Below are 24,251 nucleotides of genomic sequence, written 5' to 3' on the forward strand. Positions count from 1 at the left end.
CAATCAATTCATTCATGATGTGGCTGTTGAGAAAAAAAAAAAACCTTCAGTATTTTGTTAAACAAAAAAGGTCAAAACATCAATGTGATGAGAAACACAGTTTAAGATGGAAGCTTCAGTATCAACATGACACTTATAAAGTGAAAAGTAAGGTTTGTAAAATATTTTTATTTCCAAAACTAAGCCAAAAACAAATAATAGTGGCTGTTCCACTTAAACTGTTTGGTATTTTGCCAAAATCGGAGCAGTGACACATCATCCAGCATGGACAAACAAATATGGCGGCTCAGTTTTCATTTCTGTGTCAAGAGTCATTGCTAACATTTTAGCTAGTTTGTTGCAATTCAGTGAATAAAACTTCAAACGTCTTAAACATTTTGTTCTTCCCATAACATGGTTGCTGCTATAAATCCTCATATGACTCTTCAGAGATCAGATTGTATTTTATCTTAACCAGTTTTGCTCTATCACAGGTCAAAACCCATGAATTACATTTATTGTGCTGAGGTGTAGCTTGCTTATGTGAATCAGATGACCCAAATTCCACAATTCTGTCAGAGAGCGCTCTCTTTTCACAGTTTGTTCGTATGATAAAGTTGGCCAATGTTTAAAAAGAGGCATGTACTTTTTCCTCCTCCCACCCATCAGGAAACACTCTCGTTCAAATACAAGCTCCACTAGCAGCTACACATTACTGCTTTCAGCACAGCTGCTACAATACGACGGAAGTCAAGGGCTCAAATACAAATACTTTCACACGTTTACTACATCATGGATGGGCCACAGTCTCAATGGTAAGTCACTTACTTTTGAACTAAACAGAGTTAAACATCAAGAGATTTAACTTCTAGAAGCCAAGTACAAAATGTTTTTCCATTAGTATGTCAAGCCTTAGAGACCTCATGCTAAATTTACACCGTAGCTGTTGAGTCTGAGCATTGAATGTGAAAAACAGTCTATTTTTTTTAAACGGGCAGTTAGTATCATATGATCAACTTTTGCTTAGGGTTTTCATAGGACATTTAAAATGCAAATAAAATTCAAAGCTGAAAAATATTTTCTGATAACATCAAAAGATACAGGTTGTGATCACAGAGATAAAGTGGGCAACTGTAAATGTTAAATGTCATGAAGATTAAATAGAGTTTTAAAGATGAGTGTTGAAATTAAAAAAGTAAAAAAATGCCAAGCTGATGAAAAAGATTAAAAAGTGAGGAAACCAGTTTCACTTGTTTCACTTCACAGAAAGCCGAAATAGTAGAATGTACAATAATAATAATTTTAATGTATTTTAATGTTTTTAATTGTTTAATAAAGTATTGTGACGTGTTTGTTTTGATTGAGATGACTAAATACAGGATGGATGATTATAAGTGAAACTAATAATGTGGTGTGAGCAGGTGATCCAGTTTGTTAAATGATCCCTTCTGCTCCTGGCACTCGGCTGTTTAGGGTGTGGGATATTGTGACATGCATTGTTGTTGTGTCGCGCCGTTTGAGTAGATTTGCTGCTGTAATGATCTTTTCGTGGTCATGAATGTTTTGTACAGCACTCAGCAGATCAGCGTTAGCTGGTTTAAAGCCGTCTTTTATTCAGAGTAGCGCTGAGTCGACGATTGCTTTCATTTAATAGATCGATTCGCCGAGTCCCAGCACATGGTCAAGGGTTTGAATGCGCTCACGTAACAAATGGTGTAAACAGGCAGCATTTGTTAAAGATGAATGTTTTGAAAGCCATGCCAAGTTTTTCTAATATAAATGAATACTTTTATTTAGTAAGAAGTTTTAAAAGATTTTTATATTGTTACAAAAGATTTCTAGTTCAAATAAATGCAAAGAATTAAAAGGGGGAAAAAAAAGGATTTAGAATATCAGAAATGTTTTCTGAAGGATTAAGTGACACTGAAGACTGGAGTAATGGCTGCTGAAAATTCAGCTTTGCATTACAGGAATACATTTTAAGATTTAAAATGTACACAAATTGAAAACGTATTCATGTTTTTAATGTTTTACTTTGATAATAACTGCAGCCCTGGTTAGCATCTATGAGGCCCAAACTTTTTAATGTTAGTGTGTGTGAATATTGTATTTACAGTTTATATATATATATATATATATATATATATATATATATATATATATACACATACATATACATATATACAAAAGTATTATTATTATTATTATCAGTTTTAAAGCATTATAAATCATTATAATCTTATAAATCACTATGGCTGCTGAAAATTCAGCTTTGCAATAACATGAATGCATTAACAAATGTAAAATACATAAAAATAGAAAACATAATATTTTATAATTGTTTATTTTAGAATATTTATGTTATTTTATGTATACATCTTTATAATTGTTATAAATCATAAGACATAAACAGAATACATATTTTAAAATACTTATTTTTAGAACATTCATGTTTTTACTGTATTTTTATTATCAAATAAATGCAGCTTTGTTAGCATCTAAAAGGTTTCTTTCAAAAAAAGTCTTGCTGTTCTCAAACTTTTTAATGTTAGTGTGTGTAAATGTATTGTATTTCCAGTTTAAATATAATGTATTATTATTATCAGTTTTAAAGCATTAAGAATCATTAGTAATCGTTATAATCTTTATAAATCACTAGGGATGCTGAAAATTCATAAATGATAAATATGTATGAGACTTCGTTCAAAAGAATATCTTACTGACTCCAAACATTTTAAAGTTAGTGCGTGTGTAAATATATTGTATTTACAGTTTGAATAGAATAAAATTAATATATATGAATATATATATGAGTTTTAAATTGTTAAGAATCATTACAAATTGTTATAAATCACTACAATATAAGTTTATGTAGCTTAAATCCGGATTATATGCTTTGAAATAATGATTTTTCTTTTTTTACAGAACACAACTGCAGTGTTAATGCCTTAGAGTGGCCTGTCTTCACTCCGAAAGCAAGTAAGGACTAACGTTTTTGCAAAGCGTGAGAAAAAAGGACTCAAAAAGGCAGAAAATGTTTGGGGTTAACGCTTCCGGCAGGCCAACACCTCTGCACTGAGATGACTACAATGGAACTCAGGCAAACCAAGTCCTGGAAAATCATTGAAAGCAGTACATCTGGATTGCATTACTGGACTTAACAAGAGAGAGGAGTTGAGAGCGTGCACAGCTTAGCAGCAGAATGTTCATGAATTGCAGACGGGTGAAAAAATGTCAGTTTCTACGGCTTGTCTCGATGTGCTGCGTCATGTCGCTCCTCATGGTTTGCTGGGACCACGTGGACCACCATGTTGTGAGCCACGTGAAGTCGTACTCCTACCGCTACCTGATCAACAGCTATGATTTTATCAACAAAAGCCTCAGCGTGAGTCCACAGGAAGCTGCTAGGTTTGGAAGTTACCCGTACTTGCTAAACAACAAAGACATCTGTAAAGACCAAGATGTGCTGCTGCTCCTCTTCGTGAAGTCCTCGCCAGGAAACTTCAAGAGACGACAGGCCATACGCTCCACTTGGGGCAACGAGTCCTACATAAGTCATAAACTGGGTGTTGTCGTAAAAGTAGTGTTTGCTATGGGAGTTCACCCTGATAGCTTACTCCAGAAGAAACTGCACAGGGAATTGCACAAGGAGCAAGTGAACCACGGTGACCTGGTTCAGCAGGACTTCCTTGACACTTTCCACAACCTCACTGTGAAACTGCTGCTTCAGTTCCGCTGGACACACGAGAACTGTGCCCATGCACGTTTCCTCATGACTGCTGACGATGACGTCTTCATCCATTTGCCTAATTTGGTACGCTACCTTCAGGACCTCAGAAGACAGAATGTGCAAAACCTGTGGGTAGGCCATGTGCACAGGGGCGCACCTCCTGTTCGCCGCAGGGACAGCAAGTACTACATGCCCTTCGACATGTACCAGTGGTCATCCTACCCCGATTACACCGCCGGGGCAGGGTACGTCGTCTCGGGCGACGTGGCGGCCAAAATCTACCAGGCCACGCTGTCTCTAAATGCCTCTATGTATATCGACGACGTCTTCATGGGTATCTGTGCCATCGCAGCGGGCGTCTCGCCTCAGGAACACGTTTATTTCTCGGGGGAGGGGAAAACGCCCTATCACCCTTGCATCTATGAAAAAATGATCACCTCTCATGGACACGAGGACGATATCAGGTATCTGTGGAAGGCTGCGACCGCACCACTGGTAGAAGGTATTTCGTCTGGACTGGTTGGGAAACTCTATTGTACAGCTGTGAAAATGACGCTGCTTTGTAAGCCGTACTTTACAAACACGTATTCATGCACAGCAGCTTTTACATGACGCACTGAAGTCCGAGCAGTATTTCATCTTTTTTTTTTTTTTTTTTTACTTTTGCTTTAAATGTTAAACATTTTGTCAGCTCCCAATAAAGTAAAAAAAATAAGTGTTTGCACTTATGCTTTTGTAATTAGATTTTTATTTATTTATTTTTTCATGTACAGTGTAGAACGAGAGAGCAGGAATTGGATGGAAACTTGATGTGCATCAAACGTATCTACATGATATTTAACATGACATGAGTCTCACAAAACCTGTCATTGTCATTTCACTCCAACCTCCCAATCGTGATTATATGCAGACAAAATAAAAATCTTTGTTTATATATGTATGTGTACTGTATATATTTATTATGCATATATAAAGACACACACATACAGTATATATTTAGAAAATATTTATATGTATATATTTATATCTACAAAATGTATATTATATATAAATATATATTTAATATATAAACATTAACATATTTTTCTTAAATATATACATGCATGTGTGTGTTTATATATACACAATAAATATACACAGTACACACACATATACAGTATTATGTACACAAAAACTTTTATTTTGGATGCGATTAATCGTGATTAATCGCATTCAAAATAAAAGTTGTGTAATCAATTGTTTTTGCAATTAATTGTGATTAATTGTTGCCCAGCACTAGTAATTTTACTCTAAATGCAAAAATACTGAAAAATATCATGAATCGAGAATAAGAATTACAAAACTAAAAAAGATTAGAAGAAAAGTAATAAAATATAGAAATCAATACTTATTATTAGTAAAACGGTAACACTTTACCATAAGGTGTCATTTGTTAACATTAATTAATGTATTAACTAACATGAACAAACAATGAACAGTACATTACAGTATTTATTTATTTTTGTTAATGTAAGTTAATAAAAATAGTTGTTCATTCATTGTTTATTCAAGTTAGTTCACAGTTCATTAACTAATGTTAACCAAAACAACTTGTGATTTTAATAATGAATCAGTATATTAACATTAACTAAGATTAATAAATGCTGTAGATAATGTAATTTGTTAACTAATAAACCTTATTGTAAAGTGTTACCAATGCTTATATCATCATAAGCATGAGCATAAACATTGGCCCTAATAATAGTCATTTTCTTCATCTTTTGGTAGGTGAAATGGACTTGGACAGGTTTTTGTAAGATCTAGCTGTGCTCTGTTTCTGTTTCAACATACTGTTAGTTTCATTTCCTATGTTTTACACTTTTGTAAAGGTGTAAGCCTCTATTTAGCTCCTAGGAAAGACAATGTTTCACTGTGGTACACTATCAGAGAGTGTGTCTTAACTTTCTTTTATGTTGCAAATGTCATATGCTTCTGCTTAAAGCTTTCAAACACCTTAACAAACTCATGATGAAAATGGTGCTACTTGTGAATGAAGATTTTAACAAGTTACATTTTGCTACAATAAATCAAAGCATACTGAGATTTATTGCATTGTGATGTTATTATCTTGACAACTAACCTTCAAATCTCATCACCATAATGTTAAATATCTATATTATAGAATATAATAAGAATCACCACTTAGAATAATTAGAATATATGAAAACACTGCCAAAACTGAACACTGCCACAAGTGTTTTTATTTCCCCACTCTCATTCTAAATTAAAATCAATTAAAGTGTTCATTCCATCATTCAAAAGACTTTTTTCCAGATTTTATTATCAACAACCTACACTCAAATGATTTTTGCTGCTCAATCTGTTTACTTAAGTATAATAAGCTAAAGAAACACAATTACTGAAAAGCATGTTACAAAAAAATCAAAGTTTACTTAATCCAGTGTTGAAACTACATGAATCATGTCCCCAAATAAGGGGGTTTGTAGTTCCCAGCATGCTTAACGCTGGATCAGGACAGTAAATGTTGAAATGAAGGGCTGTTTTGATTTTTTTGGTTAAAGAGAAAGACCTATTAGTGTGAAATGTTTAGTAATGTTTGACATTTGAAAGAGTTTCTGTTAGGTTTCTATAATGCTTGAGAGTGGAGCCTGTGGTTGGGTTGTGGGTGGGGACATGAATAAAAGTGTAAGTTGTTTAACTCAGCAGACATCTGTGCTGTAGTGAGTGAAGTAATTTCCCCCTTTGTTCAAACCATTTGCATGTGCTACAGGAACTCATTTGCACAACATAACTACAGATCCGTACAAACAGGGCACAATGTACTGTATTGATATGAAGTTTTTTTCAGTTTTTATTTTTTGACAAAATTTTTAACGCACAGGGCATCCCTTTAGCATACTTTTTCATTTTTAATGTGCAGGATACTCCATTGCTTTAAATAGGAAACCTTTTCGTCAATATGCAGATGTGAAGGGCATGGAGGTTTTATTGTCATGTTCAAATGATATATTAGGTAATAATTTTGCCACTGTTACATACACTATTTTGAGCATGTAACCCAACCCCTACCCCTAAACTTAACCATTTATCAATATAAAACACATGATATAAAAGGCAGATACAACTACAGTCACAATTTATTCAAGATATATTAATATTCCAGATTTTTCCGAGGCAAAACAAATAATTTGTAAAATGAATAGACTCCATCCACCATAAATCCAAAAAATTCTGTGCATAAATTCAAAAATTGACTCCAGAAAAAGTGTTATGTCAGCTTCGGTTGTGAAATGCCATTGGCTCTTGTTTGTCTTGTGACTGATTGCATCCTGCTAAAAGAATAGTTCACCCAAAAATGAAAATCTTTTATACGAATACAATTGGAGTTTGCTGTAATCTGCTGGAACAGCACTTTTTCTTGAATGCGCGTACGACAGTTAGCGAAAACTAGAGATTATGGTTTATGGTTCACCATACCAAAGGACGTAGCACCATACCAATACTACATATTTTACAGTCCCTGTTATGCAGATTGATCATAAACACAGCTAAAAAGCTTCCTACCACAGTGGCCATCCTTCACAAAACTAATATCTACCACAGTTTTATCACAGGTAAAATGTAAAATGTTTCAATACAAGCATTTCAGTCAAATGGAATTCATGCAATATTTCAAACTTTTAAACCACGGGGGGAAAATGCAGGAAAAGTTCAAAATCAGGCCAATTCCATTCACTGCCATTATAAAGCTTGGAGCCAGAGCATTTTTTAATATAACTCTGATTGTGTTCTTCTAAATTAATAAAGTAATTTACACATAGGATGGCTTGAGGATGAGTATACCATGGGGTGATTTTAATTTTGGGGTGAACTATCCTTTTAAAGTTTGTGAGTACCTTTTAAATGAAATATGACCTTGTTAACAAAGCGGGATTATTTTAAGCAACTAAAATCTGTTCTTCACATATAAAGGGGGGGGGGGGGATGGGGGGGTTAGGTGCTCCAAATCATCTATGAAAGTATACATGTATCTATGCATATTTTTACAAATGCATACAAAGAATTAAATGCGTAAGGCATACAAATGAAAGCAACAGATTACCCTGCATGTTGAAAGGAAAAGAGCCTAAATAGTTCACCCAAAAGTGAAAATTCTGTCATCATTTACTCAGCCTCACATTATTCCAAATCTGTATGTTTTTTTTTTCTGTTGAACTCAAAAAAAGATCTTTTGAAGAATGTTGGTAACAAAACAGATGATGGTCCTCATTGACTTCCATGGGAAAAAAAATTGTCAAATGGAGACCACAGTGACACAGAGAGGTCCTGACCAAGAGTCAATACACTGTAAAAAAATGACTGTGAATTTAACGGTAAAAGACTGTAAAAAATTGCTACAGTAAAAACCTGTTAAATGGTTAATGGTAAGTTCCCCTACTATATACGGTGAAAAGTGTATTGGACATTGCATGTGATTTTACGGTACGTAAAGAACGTAAAATTTACAGGGAATTACCGTAAATTGACATTCCCAGAATCCCTGCGTTACATATCAAATTTGATGTTTTTTGTTGTTGTTTAAATAACAGTTTCTTCTTAATTTTTCTTACCAGTTTTGTACATTAGGGTTGTATGTTGTATGTTACATGTAATGTTGGTAAATGAATGTTTATTGTATTATTTTAGTTTCATGTGTGTTACCATGATGGTGTTTAGTGTTTGTGTGAATGACACTGGGCACCTTTTATATATGTTAGTTTTTAAAAGCTGCTTGTGATGGGCTTTGGTTCATCATGTGACTTTCTCATCACCACCTGCTTTTGGTGGTTTGCAGTGTATTACAAGGGTATAAAACAGATTTCACTACTTCAATAGGTTGGTATATTAACATTATAACAGTTAATGAAATTACGGTATTTAAATGTAAATTTAAGTTAAAACCGTAAAAACCCAAAACATTGCTACCATATTTTTTATGGTTAAATTCTGGCAACCACAGCTGCCATTTTTTAACCGTAAATTTTACAGAAAAATTTTACAGTGTATGTGACAATTAAAAAGAGAGAATGTGTTGTTTTTACTTATATTTTACATTTTTCACTTTATTGCGTTGTGTTTTAGAGTTAAAGGAAATTAATGGAAAATTTATAGATAATGTCCTGGCAGAAAATACCAGAACATTATTATTATTATTATTATTATTATTATTATTATTTTAATATACTGGAATCCACTCAATATACTGTAACACAGTTGATATAACTAAAAACATTGAGTAAGTGCAACTAAAAATGTAATGTATACATTTTCTTTTCTTTTAATTTTTTTATCCAATAAACCAATTCCAATAAAATAAAACTGACTCTATTAAAATTGTCCTTACTACAATAACCTTCCCGAGAGGAAGGTTTCCTTAAAACACATGGTAATACCCTAACCAGAGGTTAAGAGACCAAGTCATGAATATGATAAATTTAGAGTTTAATTAAGAAAATCTTAAGAAAAAAACGGACGTAAGTAAAGTAAGAAACACCATGTGAGCAATCATTGTTCCTGTTTTTGGCATGACGCTTTGTAGTGAGCCAAATGTGTGAAATAAGTGGTTGAAAGGAAGTGGCTATACTCTCTTCACTCTTAAACAAATATATATCTATTTAGGTTGAGAGCTGTAAAAATACACAAAGATTACAAAGATTAAATAAATGTCTATTAAAACATAAAAAGTATCAGAGATTCTACCGAATCACCAATTGGCAGAGCTTTTTCAGAAAGGTAATAAAAAAAGTATGTCGCACCAGATACCAGCATAAAGCCTGACAATTTGTTTCCTACAATAACCAAATCTGAACTTGCTTGTAGGTCATCACACATGTTTTACAGGGCGAAAATGCACTACACCAGATATTTCACATTCACAACGTAAAATATGTGACAAAAGCAGAAGCAGCAAGCCTCGAGTCTGTTGTGAAACTAGAAACTGTAGTCATGGTAATGCAACATACAGAGAACAGGTCATGCTGAAGAGCAATATTAAAAAACAGTTAGGAGACCCATCAGAAAAATGTTTGTTGACCTGTATGATGAACAATGGTGTGTCGCGAGACATTAACCAGCCATGTGATGTGCTATTCTGTACTGTACGTTCTGAGTGAGGTATAAATGTTGACAAACTAGTTAATCTTGTATATATTTAGAAATAGCATCACGTGTGATTAAATGTGTGTCACCACAAATCATTAGAGTTTGAGTCACTGTTTTTTTGGTGTCATAGTTTCTTATAAAAAGGTTTTCCCTAATTAACAGAACAGGCCATTGTCACATAGATAAATGTTGAATGTGTCATCTTACAGAGGCTTTAATGCTATGGTGATGTCAAAACTTTTCCAAAGTTAAATACATGGTTACCAGTGAGATATCTGAAATGTATAAAGGTTGGCAACGGAATATTCTTGAACATAAATCGCTTAAAAAAACAGGCAACCATGCAACCACACAAAACATTGGGAGTATGATTTAATTGTGTGGCAACTGATGGTAGCCATCGACTACCATAGCATTTTTTCGATGTAATGGTAAGCACTGGCTACTTTCAACATTCTTCAAAATATCTTCTTTTGTGTTCACCCGAAGAAAGGAGCTCATACAGGTTTGGAACAACTTTAAGTTTGAGTAAATCATTACAATTTTTAGTTTTGGGTGAACTGTCCCTTTAAATCTGTCATATTATAACCACTAAACCGCAAAACAAATAATGAATAAATGTAGCTCTGCTGAAATAATTTTATTATTATTGTAAATTATTTTAATAATGATACAGGACTAATCATATTTAAGTCACCTACACACAGTGTTGAAAAATAATTACATAAAAAAATCAGTAAGCTTACAGTTTTTTTTCAATCGCTAACAAGCGCTTACCCATACTTCAGATACTTTTTCTAAACTCTTAACACAGTCTCGCACCTACAAAACACAATTGGCCAAATGGATAATTTTCTTCTCAAAAATACATTTTGTTAAATATATACTAACTCTTCATTTCAAATTAGAACACATCTTTCTCTGCACACACTAACTTTACCAAAACACTGGAAATCTGACTCAAAGTGAAATTATTCTGTCAAAGAATAACACTTGTTTTCACTTCACAAGGTACATGCAGTCAATCAAAGTACACCAGGTTTCAAAATACTGGCTATTGTTGACATTACAAAAACTGCATAGACTTTTATGTTTCAGGTTTACACCCACACAATCCACCATTTTGACACTAAATTTCTTGGCTGGGAACTGTATGTCTACATGTACAGTAATGTTCACATTCAAAAGCATTCCAGTAAAAAGTAAATAAGTTTCTTTTTCTGTTTATGACAGGAGGTACAGTAGAAACACGGTATGATAGAACAGAAAAAGTCTTACAGTTTTGCTTACAGTAAACAAAATATCCATGAAACACACAAGAGCATTCTGAACCAAAAAAAAAACAGCAAAAAGCCCAGATAAAAAATAAAAAAATTTAAAATTAAAAATAAAAAAAGGGGGGGGGGGGGGTCTAAAAAAAAAGCACAAAAATTAATGTATCTAATCTCTGCGATCTCTTGGAATTGGAATGTCAGGAAACAGAATTGAAATCAAATAAATTCCACTTGAGTTGCTAAATAAAATAATTTGACTTGATTTGCTTAATAGTTTATAGCACATTAAATTTTTTCTCGATTGTTTACACACAAAAACTGGTACTTGAGACACAATGACCACCACATGTAACTCGTGCACCAACCCCCTGAACCAATTATGCTAAACTACAAGCACAATTCCTGCTTTACACTCAAATTGCAATTGTAAAACACATTTTTTTCACAACACTACACACAATTCTCTGCATTTGGCACAATTTTCATGACGGAAATATCTTGTTTTCACAAGGAACACACTACCATTCAAATTCTAAAGTTAAGATGCCCTACTATGCACACTGACTCATCACAATGGTAAACACCTGTCACACAGGTTTACAATTAGCAATCAGAGCTTTAGCATAAAAAGGGCAACAGGTCAGCTCTGTTTTGGAGCAATGGATGCCAACATTGGAAACAGAGGGAGAGCCAGAGCCAGAGGAGTGAGAGTAAGAGGAGGAGGAGGAGGAGGACGAGGACGAGGAGGACGAGGAGGACGGGGAGGACGGGGAGGACGAGGACAAGGACAAGGAAGGCCAAGGACTGTAATCTCTGATGAGATCCGAGCCACTTTGGTTGACCATGTGATCAACCATGGTCTAACAATGAGGGAGGCTGGGCAAAGAGTACAGCCAAATTTGAGCAGGTACACTGTAGCATCCATTATCCGGACCTTCCGAAATGAGAATAGGTAAGAAATCTACTTTCAAACCTACCAAAGCCTACCAAACGCAAAATGGGAATCAGACTTATCCATTACTCCTGATGCCGCTTTCTGGACACAAATCTGCAAAAATATCTACTTCATGACAAAAAATGCCAACCTGCAACTTATACAGTATAAAGTACTTCATAGATTTCATCTAACTGGACGCAAACTATTCAAAATGGGTTTTACTTTAACCAAGATTTTAGATTTAACCAAGAGGGTTGTAATTCTGATGGTGGTTTCAGACAAAAAGTGGTGAGTGGGTTCATGATTGTTGGAAGTTTACAAGAGATAACCAAGAGGAGTGTAATTCTGATGTATTTTTTTTTATTTATCTAAGGTTTGGAATATTGTTTTTGCTATTGTGGGATGTTGTGTGTTAACATTCGTAAATACTACAAAAACAATCCATAATTTTGTTGGGAGGTATAGCATGTCTGTTCAGAAAATGTAGGCACTGTGCAAATGTGTTCACTGACTGCATATTGGGTGAAAACGACATGAAATGTGTGAATGGTATGGCCACAAAAGACCGAAGCTGTGCTAATTGTGTTTAGAGTTTTGAAAATGTGACAACTGATTGGACAAACGCTTGTTAGCGACTGAAAAAAACTGTAATACATATGAAATCATCATTTATTGGGTACTTTCAATTGGGAGGTGGCTGTCCTGAACCCTAACCCCTAAATTTCAACTTATGAAGATGATATTTAAATAACTTTTGCATTTTATTCCATTGTTGTTTTTTAAAAAAATACAAAAAAGTTTACTGTACATCATGAAATTTTATGTAAAACAATGTGTCACACATTTTTATGTCACTAGCGAAACAGTGTATGTTTTAGTCCATTGGCTGAGACTGATTTTAACTACAGTACTACATTTATGATCAGGAAATATTTATGTGTCCCTCTATCTCATAGCTACATGGCGAGTAGATAGGCCCAAGTAGATTTATCATTTTGAGATAAATGTGTTCAAAAATATGAAAAATCTGTGTGTAACTAGGGAGCATTCAGCGTGAGACTCCTGCAACTGACAAATTTCTCACACTCTTATGCCACACATTCATTTTCTCATGCAGTCAAAACAGATTTGGTAAAGGCTCCAGTGCGTATTTGTGTTTGCGCTTTGGATAACGCCAAAAGATTTTATTTACGACGTGTTTTCGTAGCGCTGAGCAATGTAGCCAATCACAGACATATCTGTTGATTCCTTGAACCCCTGTGATGATTAAATTGGCAGATGTGGCAAAACGTTTAAGGCCTGCTTGCAAGTGTATAAATTAGGACAAAAGTATTGCAATTTCCCTAAAATAATTATATATTATTGTGTTTTATTACAAATTTGTAGAGAGGACAAATATTATAAAACTTTCTACACAGTTACTAGAAATGTGTATCTTTGAATTTTATACAATTTGTGGAAAATCACACTTTTTTATTTCAAGATGTTTCCAACTCTGACTTATTTAGAAATATTCGATAAAACTTGTTCATATTAATACTGTAATTAAAATGAATTGATTTCAATTTACAGGTTGATGGCACATTTTAAACTAGCTATAAAATGAATTCTCTAAATTCTAGTGGATGAATACAGTGTTGTACAGTGTTGCAGAGAATCTCAGACACTCCTGAACATTGACCTTACTGACCTTACTTTACTAGAAAATCTTGCGTAGTTTGACACGATGTTTCCCAGAAGACATGTTCTTACCTGCGTCTGTTTGAAAGCGACTCTTCGGTTTCATTGTTCATGAGGACATGACTCGAACCCCCCTGTCCTCCTTCATGCATGACCTCGATCTGTGAGAAACCACAGGAAGAAAGACCCACTAGTCAAAAACTGTAGAGAATTCAATAAAAAAAAATGGTTTTATGTACGAACTAAATGTAAAATGTGCAATAATGATAAACAGTAAAATATTTGAAATTATTTTGTAAAAGCACAAACTAATTAGACGCACTAGGTTTTTATACATACAAATGCTTTTTCGGTGTTTAAAAAGCATATTAATTTCAGACCATGTAACTGACATGACACAAACTGATATACCTTGATGCCACCTTTGGCTTTGCGAATATTCTTCTTTTTTGCCAGCTCTGCATCACTGGGCTGCTTACTGGCGCTGGAGTTTTCTGTAGCTTTGCGATTTGATGCTGTCGAGTTAAACAAACCGAGTTAAACAAGCTGGAAGGCATTCATATTTTCCACTTAAGTCATTCAGGATACAAAGCCTAACATTAATGCTTTCCTGTCAGAAACATCAGTATATTTGCATAAATATGAGAACTAAAACCCCAATGAGCCTATTGGCCTGAAATGAGGACAAGCTTCTGGAAAAAAAAGGTTGAGTGATGAGATTACAAACGAATACCACTAAACCACCAAAGTGGTCTGGACATGTAGGCATTTTCAGTCAACATATACCTGGTTTATTTTAAACTCACTAGGTACAGGGTGATGTGGGGTTTTAGGTGAAGCACGTTTTGGTGAAGATTCTGGTCGAGGTGCAACTGGTTGCACTGGCCTAGTTTGCTTTGCGGACAGCTTTTTTAGACTCGAGTGCCTTTTCTCAAACATCTCTTGAACGTCATCAAGCCTTTTCAGCGTGGTTTGAGCTTTGCTCTAAATGGGAAGAGATAAAAGAAGTACGAAGATTAGAGAAAAATGTAATAGTAGCTTTATATCATTAAATAAAACGTCAGATTTCAATCAGAAAAAGATGACGTGTATCATTACAACTACAGTGGGCACCAAAATATTAAAATCTGGGATTGTTCTAGTTTTAAACTTTTGATTGAAACCAAATTTGAAATATATTTGAAATATTTAATATTCAGTACTATTTCTAGGTTAATCATAAAATAATGAGAGTTCAGGCAGCATTAAGTGCTGCTGTCATTAAAGTAAAAGAAGCATATACATTCAAAAAAAAATTGCTGGGTGAAACCAGCGAGTGGGTTGTTTTCTTATTTTTTTATTTAACTCAGCTATTGTTTAAAAATTATTATATGGCTAGTTTAAAATAAACCCCAAGTAGGTTGTAAATGAAAAACTAGACTAATAATTACTAGCGGTATCGGCAATAAGCCAAAGCTAAACATTTATTAATAAGCTATTTAAAAAATATATATTTAAAGGAACCGTATGTAGGATTGTGGCCAAAACTGGTACTGCAATCACTTTCAAAATACTGTAGAACGGTGTATCCCCTTCCCCTCCCCCCGACTCAAGGTTGCCAGCTAATGCCGAGTTCAGACTGCATGATTTTAGCCCCGATTTTGACTCGCCAACAAATGCCCGAAATCACAGGCAAATCGGTGCTCGTTCACGTGAGTGACAATCACACAGTGTGAACTATCAAAGACGCGATCTGAGAGAATCGCGACGTGTCGCCGACAACCGTGAGATATTTGGCATGCTAAATATCTGGACCTGTCGGCGATTCAAAATCATGCCGTGTGAAAGGTGATCTGACTGAAAATCACATCGGCGATTACCTACAGCCAATGAGACAGCAACATCCAGGCAAGCGGGAAGTTGGGGGAGGAGTTACGAAGGTATAGACCACAATATCAACAAGCATAGTTTCGGCTTCTTTTCTTTTCGCTGCAAATGAGTGCACATGCAATTTGTATGACAAGCTTCTTGCGGGCTACCATTTTTTTTAATAATAATCCCAGTCTCACTTGAGAACTTGCACACCTGACCTCGCGTTGTTTCCATGTCACTTCTCGCGTGTGTTTGGTTGTGAGACGCAGTTTGCGGACCGGGACAAAGTTGTCGGCGATTCTTCCTATTGTAAAGTCATGCAGTGTGAAACCCCCTGTCGCCGATCCATCGTGCAGTGTGAACACAGCAGCGACGGAATGCTACCCCAGATAGTCATGCAGTGTGAAAACATCTGTGACGCGATTGCTTTGAAAATCGTGCAGTCTGAACTCGGCATAAGCTGCAGGATCCAGCAGGAACGTAGGCTGCTACAAGGAGCTTCCAATGGCAAGTGACGAGTCCTACACAGTATTTTTTTTTCTTCTGTTATTTATGTTTATGCTTCACGAGAGATGTTTTGCGAAGTAATTATGTATCGCAAAAATTTACTAATGGCGATTAGCCAAATATTTCGTAAAGATGTACTGTAATACCACATTTCAGTCGGAACTGTGGAAAATACTTTTTCTAAATGCATTAACTTGTGTGTTTTAATGTTCGTGCTTACGAGAAGACAAAATGTATTTCTGTGCAACTGAAACTGTTTAGTAAAGTGTGTGTGTTGGTGCGAACTCTCTGAATTCATATCCTTTCTGAGAGACATCTGTTTGCAGCAGGGTCGGTTCTAGAGGCGGGGCCATAGGGCCCCTTCTGAAATCTGATTGGCCCCTGATTGGCCCCCCTTCCATCAATCGTCGACGAGAAGAGCAACCGGAGAATTCTTCACAACGATTACAGATGCAATTCTACCCCCAAACAATTGGCGGCAGTAATGTGTCGATGCAACTTGGGAGAAGAAGCAGAGGTCTTGGCTTTATATTGTCTTTGCGCTTTGGCTTGAGCATACGTGCTCCCGTTTTACATGTTACAGTACATATCGATTAATGACAGGCATTACATCCACACGCGATGCTATCAGTTCGTCTTCGTTATGGTATAGAGAATTTTTGGTTTCATTTTTAATACGAAAGCTTGAAGTGCAGTTAATTATTTGTCATGCTATATTTGCATTATCGTTTGGACCTAATCAGGGCTCTGGACATTAGAGTGCGGATCGGGCCGCATTTTTCTGTCCGAGCCCGGCCCGAGTCCGACAGAGCAGTAACCGAACCCGACCCGAGCCCGACAAGCATTAAGATATTTATGTCCGAGCCCGATCCCAGCCCGACACAGTTAAAATCTCTTTTTACTCATACTAATGAAACATTCATTTTTTGTGTGGAAAGCCCGCTTTTATTAAGCCACTGTAAAAAAAAAAGCGTTCGGAAATGTCAACAGATGAGAGCATCAGTGCACACTGGGCAAAAAGCGCCGTTATAACACGGGCGCACTATCGCGCTGAGGTGACCGAGCCCGACCCGAACCCGAGCATCCTTTCTAAATATCTGTCCGAACCCGGCCCGACCCGTCGGGTTCCGTCGGGTACCGTCGGGCTCGGCTCGGGTATCCATCCTCTACTGGACATGCAACAATTTTTTGAGAATGTGTGAGTAGAAAAATTTGCCGTGGTCACATTTGTGTGAGTGCGTGGTCTGCGCTGCTCCAAAGCACGCATTTCAAAGCCAGTCAGTTTTTAGGGGGGAAAAATAAATACACGCAAGCACTGTCACCGAAAGCCAGTTTAGTTTTACTTTTTTGTTTGTTTTAATTTTGAAAACCCTGTTATCTTTGCAGATTACCTCATATTATGCTATGGAGGCTTTCTTTTATTTTATTTTTAATTAATTTGATTGCTCAGTGTTTTCTCGTCCTGTAATTTATTAGTCGGCATATAATACAGCATGTGATGTAATCCATGCCTCGACTTATTAGTTTTTGTTAATAAATGCTATATAAGTTAGTTTGTCATTGTTTTATTGTTGTTTTGCTGTTAAATCAAAAATAACAAATCCATCTTTTAGTTGTCTTTTAGTTATCTGTTAGTTGTGAAAGACATCTTTTTGTTTTAATCTTAAAATAGATAGGTGTAGCAATATAAGCAAAACCAAGATCGTGAATTTGAAATAAAAGGGAAAAGCATCCTAAGCCATTACAAAAGAGAAATATCCAATTATTAATGACAATTATTAATGTGTTAGAAGTGATTTGCATGTATTTTTACATTAGAGTCTGAAAGCTCAGAAAACAGCTTTTCTGCTCCGCAGAAGTGTTTTCATGCAATGTTACTGAAACTCGTTCCCACATTAAAATCCTATTCTGTGCATGAATAAAATACCTTTTGCAGTGCAGAAAGACAATTATTAATGTGTTAGAAGTGTTTTCCATGTATTTTTACGTTTGAGGCTGAAAGCTCAGAAAACAGCGTTTCTGCTCCGCAGAAAATTGTTTTCATGCAATGTTACTGAAACTCGTTCCCACATTAAAATCCTATTCTGTGCATGAATAAAATACCTTTTGCAATGCAGAAAGACAATTATTAATGTGTTAGGCATGAAGGAGGAAGGAAGCCCTGCAACAGTAGCTGTGTGAAGCTTTTAACTTTAGTCACCCTAAGAGAAAATAGGGTGGTACTGTATTTGCTGTATTGTTATTTCTGTGCAGATCCATACAAGGAGCGATTGGTGATAACAGGCCCTGATTGGAGGAGAAAGCTGAAAGATGTCAGAAGGAGGGGGCCTGCAGAATCAAGATTATAAATACCTGTTTTAGTTTTTGTGAGACATTCTGGACTGCCCAGATGTCAGATTTGATATTGGCTGTTCTGTAATCCTGAGCTCAGCACTCTTTGACTTTACCATTAAATTGATTTTAACTTTTAATGCCGACTCGAACTGTTTTATTTAAAGGGCGAATAAACGGGCTGGGGGGAAGTAGGTATTTTTAGAATACCGGCAACTTCCAACAGAACATAGATTGTTTTCATACCCTGCTAGTAGTGCGATATAAAGCTTTTTATGAACGCATTTAGCACGGGCGACCGTGGAAAATCCACTGTTTACGGAAGCAAAGGTAGCCAAACATAGATGAATCTTACCTGTCCAGGAGAAAATTAGCAACGTTGGCATCTGTCTTCAAATTCTTCTCCGTTTTCAGCCGTCTCCATCTTTCAAAGGCATCTCCTATACAAATCCTTGTTTTATTTCGGACTTTGTCACGACGTATTTCGGATTCATAACGAGGTCTTTTAGGTTTTGTAAAGTTATACATGTTTTATCCGACACGTTCTTAGCTGCAGCTGTAACTAGAGCAGAGCTGGCAACCCGGATGAAGAAACTCTACTGACTTTGTGATTAGTAGATAGCTGGAGGGTGGCGCCTCAGACCAAAACACAAAATGACAACAATAACATCAGTCGTGGGCTGCAACTGTCACGTTTAAATGACAATATCCTGGCCGGACCACTGTTGTCAGTGATATAAGTATTTGAAATGAACATGATTTCTTAATGTCTAGTGACATGTCAGGGCCATTTTATGATTAACTGAAATAAATTTCTTACATACGGTTCCTTTAATTGTATGTTCATTTCCAACTTATTTTATTTATATTTTGGGTTCATTTTATATTTATTTTATATTTAGTTAAATAAAACGACCCAGAAGGTTATGCTAAACATTTAACCCAATTGGTTTGTCCATATTTCACCCAGCGTGGGGGTTGTTTTTAACCCAACATTTTTGCGTGTAGCAAAATACATTCGAAATTCAAAAATGTATTATTTCAGATCAAATTAATATAATGTACAATATTTTTTTAATAATGTAATTTGTAATACTGTATATTAAACATTTGGGTAACACTCTACAATAAGCTTCGACTAACATTAACTAACAATGATCAATACATTTGTTACAGTATTTATAATTCTTTAATAATATAATATAATATAATATAATATAATATAATATAATATAATATAATATAATATAATATAATATAATATAATATAATATAATATAATATGTGACCCTAAACCACAAAACCAGTCTTAAGTAGCACGGGTATGTTTGTAGCAATAACCAACAATACATTGTATGTTTTTTCTTTTATTCCAAAAATCATTAGGATATTAAGTAAAGATCATGTTCCATGAAGATATTTTGTAAAATTCCTACTGTAAATATATTAAAATTTAATTTTTGATTTGTAATACATTGTTAAGAACTTCGTTTTGACAACTTTAAAAGCGATTTTCTCGGTATTTAGATTTTTTTGCACCCTCAGATTCCAGATTTTTAAATAGTTGTATCAGTCAAATATTGTCCTATTTATATATCAATAAAAAAAGGTTTTTTATTCAGCTTTCAGATGATGTATAAATCTCAATTTCAAAAAATTTAACCTTATGACTGGTTTTGTGGTCCAGGGTCAAATATAGGTTTTGATTTTAAACAAATTTTGAATATGATTACAGTGCTTGATGCTTCAGAAGAATTTCTCATTGTTAGTTCATGTTAACAAATGGAACCTAGTTGTAAAGTGTTCCCAACGGTTTGATTAACTGATAAAAATAGACGTTTGGATTCCACTGTATACAAATGTAATCAGCTTCTTTTGTACCTTGACCAGCTCTGAGAGGACAATCTCATACTGGTTGCTGAGGTCTTTGAGGTGACTGAGCTGTTGCTCTTTGGCTGTGTTCATGTACCGCTCGATGTCCTGCAGCGCTGCTTCTGCACCTTCCTGGGTCTGGCATCTGTCTACGGCCTGAGAGGCCAACAGATACACTCCACTCTCACACCACTGGTTCACCTGCCAACACGCAAACACAGAGGCACATCAATGCATCTATTAATAGACCCAATTTTAAACTAGACAGGCAAACAGTTCACATTATTTAATTCAGTAATATTAAAAGTCAATGGATTAGTTCACTTTCAGAGCAAAAATGTACAGATAAATTATACACCCCCTTGTCATCCAAGATGTTCATGTATTTCTTTCTTCAGTCATAAAGAAATTATGTTTTTTTAAGGACAACTTTTCAGCAATTTTCTCCATATAGTGGACTTCTATGGTGCCCTGAGTTTGAACTTCCAAAATGCAGCTTCAAAGTGCTGTAAATGATCCCAGCCGAGGAAGAAAGGTCTTATCTAGTGAAACGATTAATTATTTTCTAAATAAATTTACAATCTCAAATGCTCATCTTGTCTAGCTCTGTGTGCACTCTGTGTATTCCGGTTCAAGACAGTTAGGGTATGTCTAAAAACTCCCATCTCATTTTCTCCTCCAACTTCAAAATCGTCCTATATCGCTTCAGAAGTACCGACCTAGCGTTTAGAAAGTGAAAACTTTCGAAGTTGGTGGAGAAAATGAGATGGGAGTTTTTCGACCCTGTCTTGTATGCATGCACATAGCAGAGCTAGACAAGATGAGCATTTGTGGTTAAAAAGTGTATAAACTGAATAATTCTTTAGAAAATATCCAATTATTTAGAGCCCGTTGAAGCTACATTTAAACTGCATTTTGTTAGTTTAAACTCAAGGGCACCATAGAAGTCCACTATATGGAGAAAATTCCTGAAATGTTTTCCTCAAGAAACATAATTTCTGAAGAAAGAAAGACGTACTGTCATCTTGGATGACAAGGGGACTAAGTACATTATCTGTAAATTTTTGTTCTAGAAGTGAACTAATCCTTTTAAAAAGTGATTAAAGTAAGCTGCATTAATCATTTTTATTTATTATGCAAACCGATCAAATTTAAGTTATCCACAAATGGTATTTTAATTATTATCTACGCAAAAAAAAATTTTTGTCAATAGTTTAATTCAGAAATTAAGTAATACACAGATTTAAACATGACATTTTACAGTAGAATTAAAATAGTATAACATACTAAAACTAAACTGTCATTAACTGAAACAACTGTAACTAAAAAATTTAGGTACAAAAACTATTATAACTGAAATATTAAAATATTTATATATTTAAAAAGTGCCAAAAGCACATATAAATTGTAAAACTTCAATTAAAATTCAAATGAAAACTAAAAAAACAATTTATTTATACAACAGTTCTTTCTGGTTCTTGAATCGTATGGGCCAATATCAGAGTCCATCAGAACGGTTGGGTTGGGAAGAAAATTATTCTAAGCGGGCAGCAGGTGAACAAAGAGTGAATATATAGCAGGAGCGGGTGGGTGCGGAATAAAACCTCGTGGGAGCGGGACTTAAAAAACAGTCTACAGTCTAACAGTCTAAAAACCTCTACATCAGAACTCCAACAGCCGTTTTACCGTTTGTAATTGTATCACTCTGTTTGTGGTACTTCTCACAGCAAGTGTCATAGCGGACATCCAAAACCACTATAATTTAAAAAAAAAATTACTGTTTTTGTGTGACGGAATGTAGTTTCAAGAGGTTTTCAGGCGAGGATGTACTTATTTATAGTTCAAATATGCAGTTTGTCAATAAAGATAGCATCTATTTGAAAATTTGTGTTGACGTTTTCAGACATGTGAGCTCCAGGGCTTCAGCGATCATTCAGCGTTCATGAAACCACTGTAAGCTGCCTTACCTTGGCCAGATCTTCTGGAATTAACCACTGACTCTGATGTCTGTATATGTCTCTATAGTGGTTAAACAGGAGATATAATTCGTTTTGAGGAAATCTAACGGGTAATCTTTGGTTAACGCAGCTAACAAATACACTGAGCAGTGCTGTCTTCAGAAATCACTCTTAACAGATGAAAGGATATTAATGTTACAACAAAGATAACGCTTTCCTCAACAGACATTCAAACTAATGCTTCACATTGAATATGAAGAATGAATGCTGTATCAGATGCAGGTAATCATGATCGCTCAGTCCATCTCTCTCTCAAAATACTCTACTCAGCATTCCTTCATTACTAGTTCTAAAGTGATGTTTTGGAATTAGTAATGGAGCTGTTAACCTGTCAAACTGAGATTTTAATTTGTGGCAGAAGGAAGTAGTTCTGCACAAAAGAGGGTTTTAAAAGACACTCCGTTGTTGTTTTGTATTTACACACTCGTGCCTGTCGAACTGTATAAACACAATATCACACTCGTAGAGGTGAAATATGGCTTTATATTGGCACGCTGTGTCTATATGATATCTAATGTATTATGTACATTTCGAATGTATTATATATCTATTATATATATCTAGTATTATATAGTAAAATCTGAGTATCAATCATCCCAAAGGTAAAAATGTTTAGGTGCCTGTGTGGTAATTTGACAGGATGCGAGTTGTTCCACAAACCTCATCGATTCGCTTGTGGATTTCGAGTGATTTGCTTAGAATGTCACGTTTCTTTTTGGCCTCGTTGCTGAAGTCATCACAGATCCTACGCAGTTCGACACACTTCGGTCGAATGGAGTCCACGGCGTAGTGGTTGCTTTGAATGAGCTGGTCACCATGCTGAGCATGAAGCTGAGCTTTCTCCAAGGACTCCTGTACAGATTAATAAACACAATAAATATTAACAGATTATGAATGATTTACACTTCTGTGTGTTGTAACAGTAGCATCACTATGTTTATGTCTTTTATTCATTATCGAAGTTCAGATTTATTTACCACATGCTTTCACACAGTATCTGCACATTCCTGGCATTCTGAAAAAGGCCAAGAAAAATATGCATTGTCTTTCTAGATAAGCTGGTTGATTAGTAAAGTTAAGCTAGTTAAAAATCTTGTTGGTGACACCAGCACACCAAGATTTTTAATGATAAGGACCAGCACGCAAACACAAATTGGCAACCAGTACAGCAAGTTCTTTCAGCAAGGTATATTTGCGCTTTTACAGCTTGCAAACACTGCTGTGGCACACTATTCTAATTTAAATATGTTGAAACAAAAGAGAAAGCTGTCTCTTATCTCTCTCTCTACAGTATATATATATATATATATATATATATATATATATATATATATATATATTTCATCTAACATGTTAGTAACATGTTAGTAGAACACTGGTATACAGATAATATTCCTTTAAATTGTGAAAAAACGAAGTTTAAGAATATATATATATATATATATATATATATATATATATATATATATACATATATATATATATATATATATATATATTCTTAAACTTCTTTTTATGGGATGCACATTAGCATTAGGGATGCACAGAAATGAAATTCTTGGCTGAAGCCGAAGCCGAATAATAATGAAATGCTTGGCCGAAGGCCGAAGGCCGAATACCGAACGCGGTGTTTCGCATTTTTTTCCATTTATTTTGCCAATTTTTTCACCATTACAATAATTAAATAGTAAAAATTTGCTTTTTATTATTTTGTGTTGCTTTTCAGAGAAATAAATCAAATAACAAAAATACAATTTCAAAATATTTATTTAGGGATGCACTGAAATGAAAATTCTTGGCCGAAAACCGAAACACCGAAAGAATTATGCCAATTATTAGTACCATTGCATTTATGGCTATGACTGTGTACTAATCTTACTAAAATCAAAGCATTGCAATTGCATAAATTAATATTAAAGTTTCAAAGAATA

At 35.0% G+C, this 24,251-nt stretch overlaps 2 protein-coding genes across 2 annotated transcripts in view; one reads left to right on the plus strand and one right to left on the minus strand.

The window, feature by feature from the left end:
• LOC141293487 (probable guanine nucleotide exchange factor MCF2L2) overlaps nucleotides 1-24,251 on the minus strand; it is a 106,226-nt gene that overhangs the window by 623 nt on the left and 81,352 nt on the right. The window contains exons 11-16 of the mRNA XM_073825521.1: nucleotides 22,981-23,172; nucleotides 20,312-20,503; nucleotides 14,548-14,725; nucleotides 14,153-14,256; nucleotides 13,814-13,902; nucleotides 6-23 (exon numbers count right to left, since the gene is read on the minus strand). Coding sequence (XP_073681622.1) covers nucleotides 6-23; nucleotides 13,814-13,902; nucleotides 14,153-14,256; nucleotides 14,548-14,725; nucleotides 20,312-20,503; nucleotides 22,981-23,172 — 773 coding nt within the window. The remainder of the gene's footprint in view (nucleotides 1-5; nucleotides 24-13,813; nucleotides 13,903-14,152; nucleotides 14,257-14,547; nucleotides 14,726-20,311; nucleotides 20,504-22,980; nucleotides 23,173-24,251) is intronic.
• Nucleotides 668-5,791, plus strand: b3gnt5a (UDP-GlcNAc:betaGal beta-1,3-N-acetylglucosaminyltransferase 5a). Its single transcript, XM_073825383.1, has 2 exons — nucleotides 668-794; nucleotides 2,905-5,791. The coding sequence occupies exon 2, from the start codon at nucleotides 3,182-3,184 to the stop codon at nucleotides 4,319-4,321; it is 1,140 nt and encodes a 379-aa protein (XP_073681484.1). The 5' UTR covers nucleotides 668-794; nucleotides 2,905-3,181; the 3' UTR covers nucleotides 4,322-5,791.

This window comes from Garra rufa, chromosome 20, assembly GCF_049309525.1.
Source record: "Garra rufa chromosome 20, GarRuf1.0, whole genome shotgun sequence".
Lineage (NCBI taxonomy): Eukaryota > Metazoa > Chordata > Actinopteri > Cypriniformes > Cyprinidae > Garra > Garra rufa.

Bases quoted from the DNA above. Each gene is read 5' to 3' on its own strand.
- b3gnt5a (XM_073825383.1), top strand. From the start codon at position 3,182: ATGTTCATGAATTGCAGACGGGTGAAAAAATGTCAGTTTCTACGGCTT.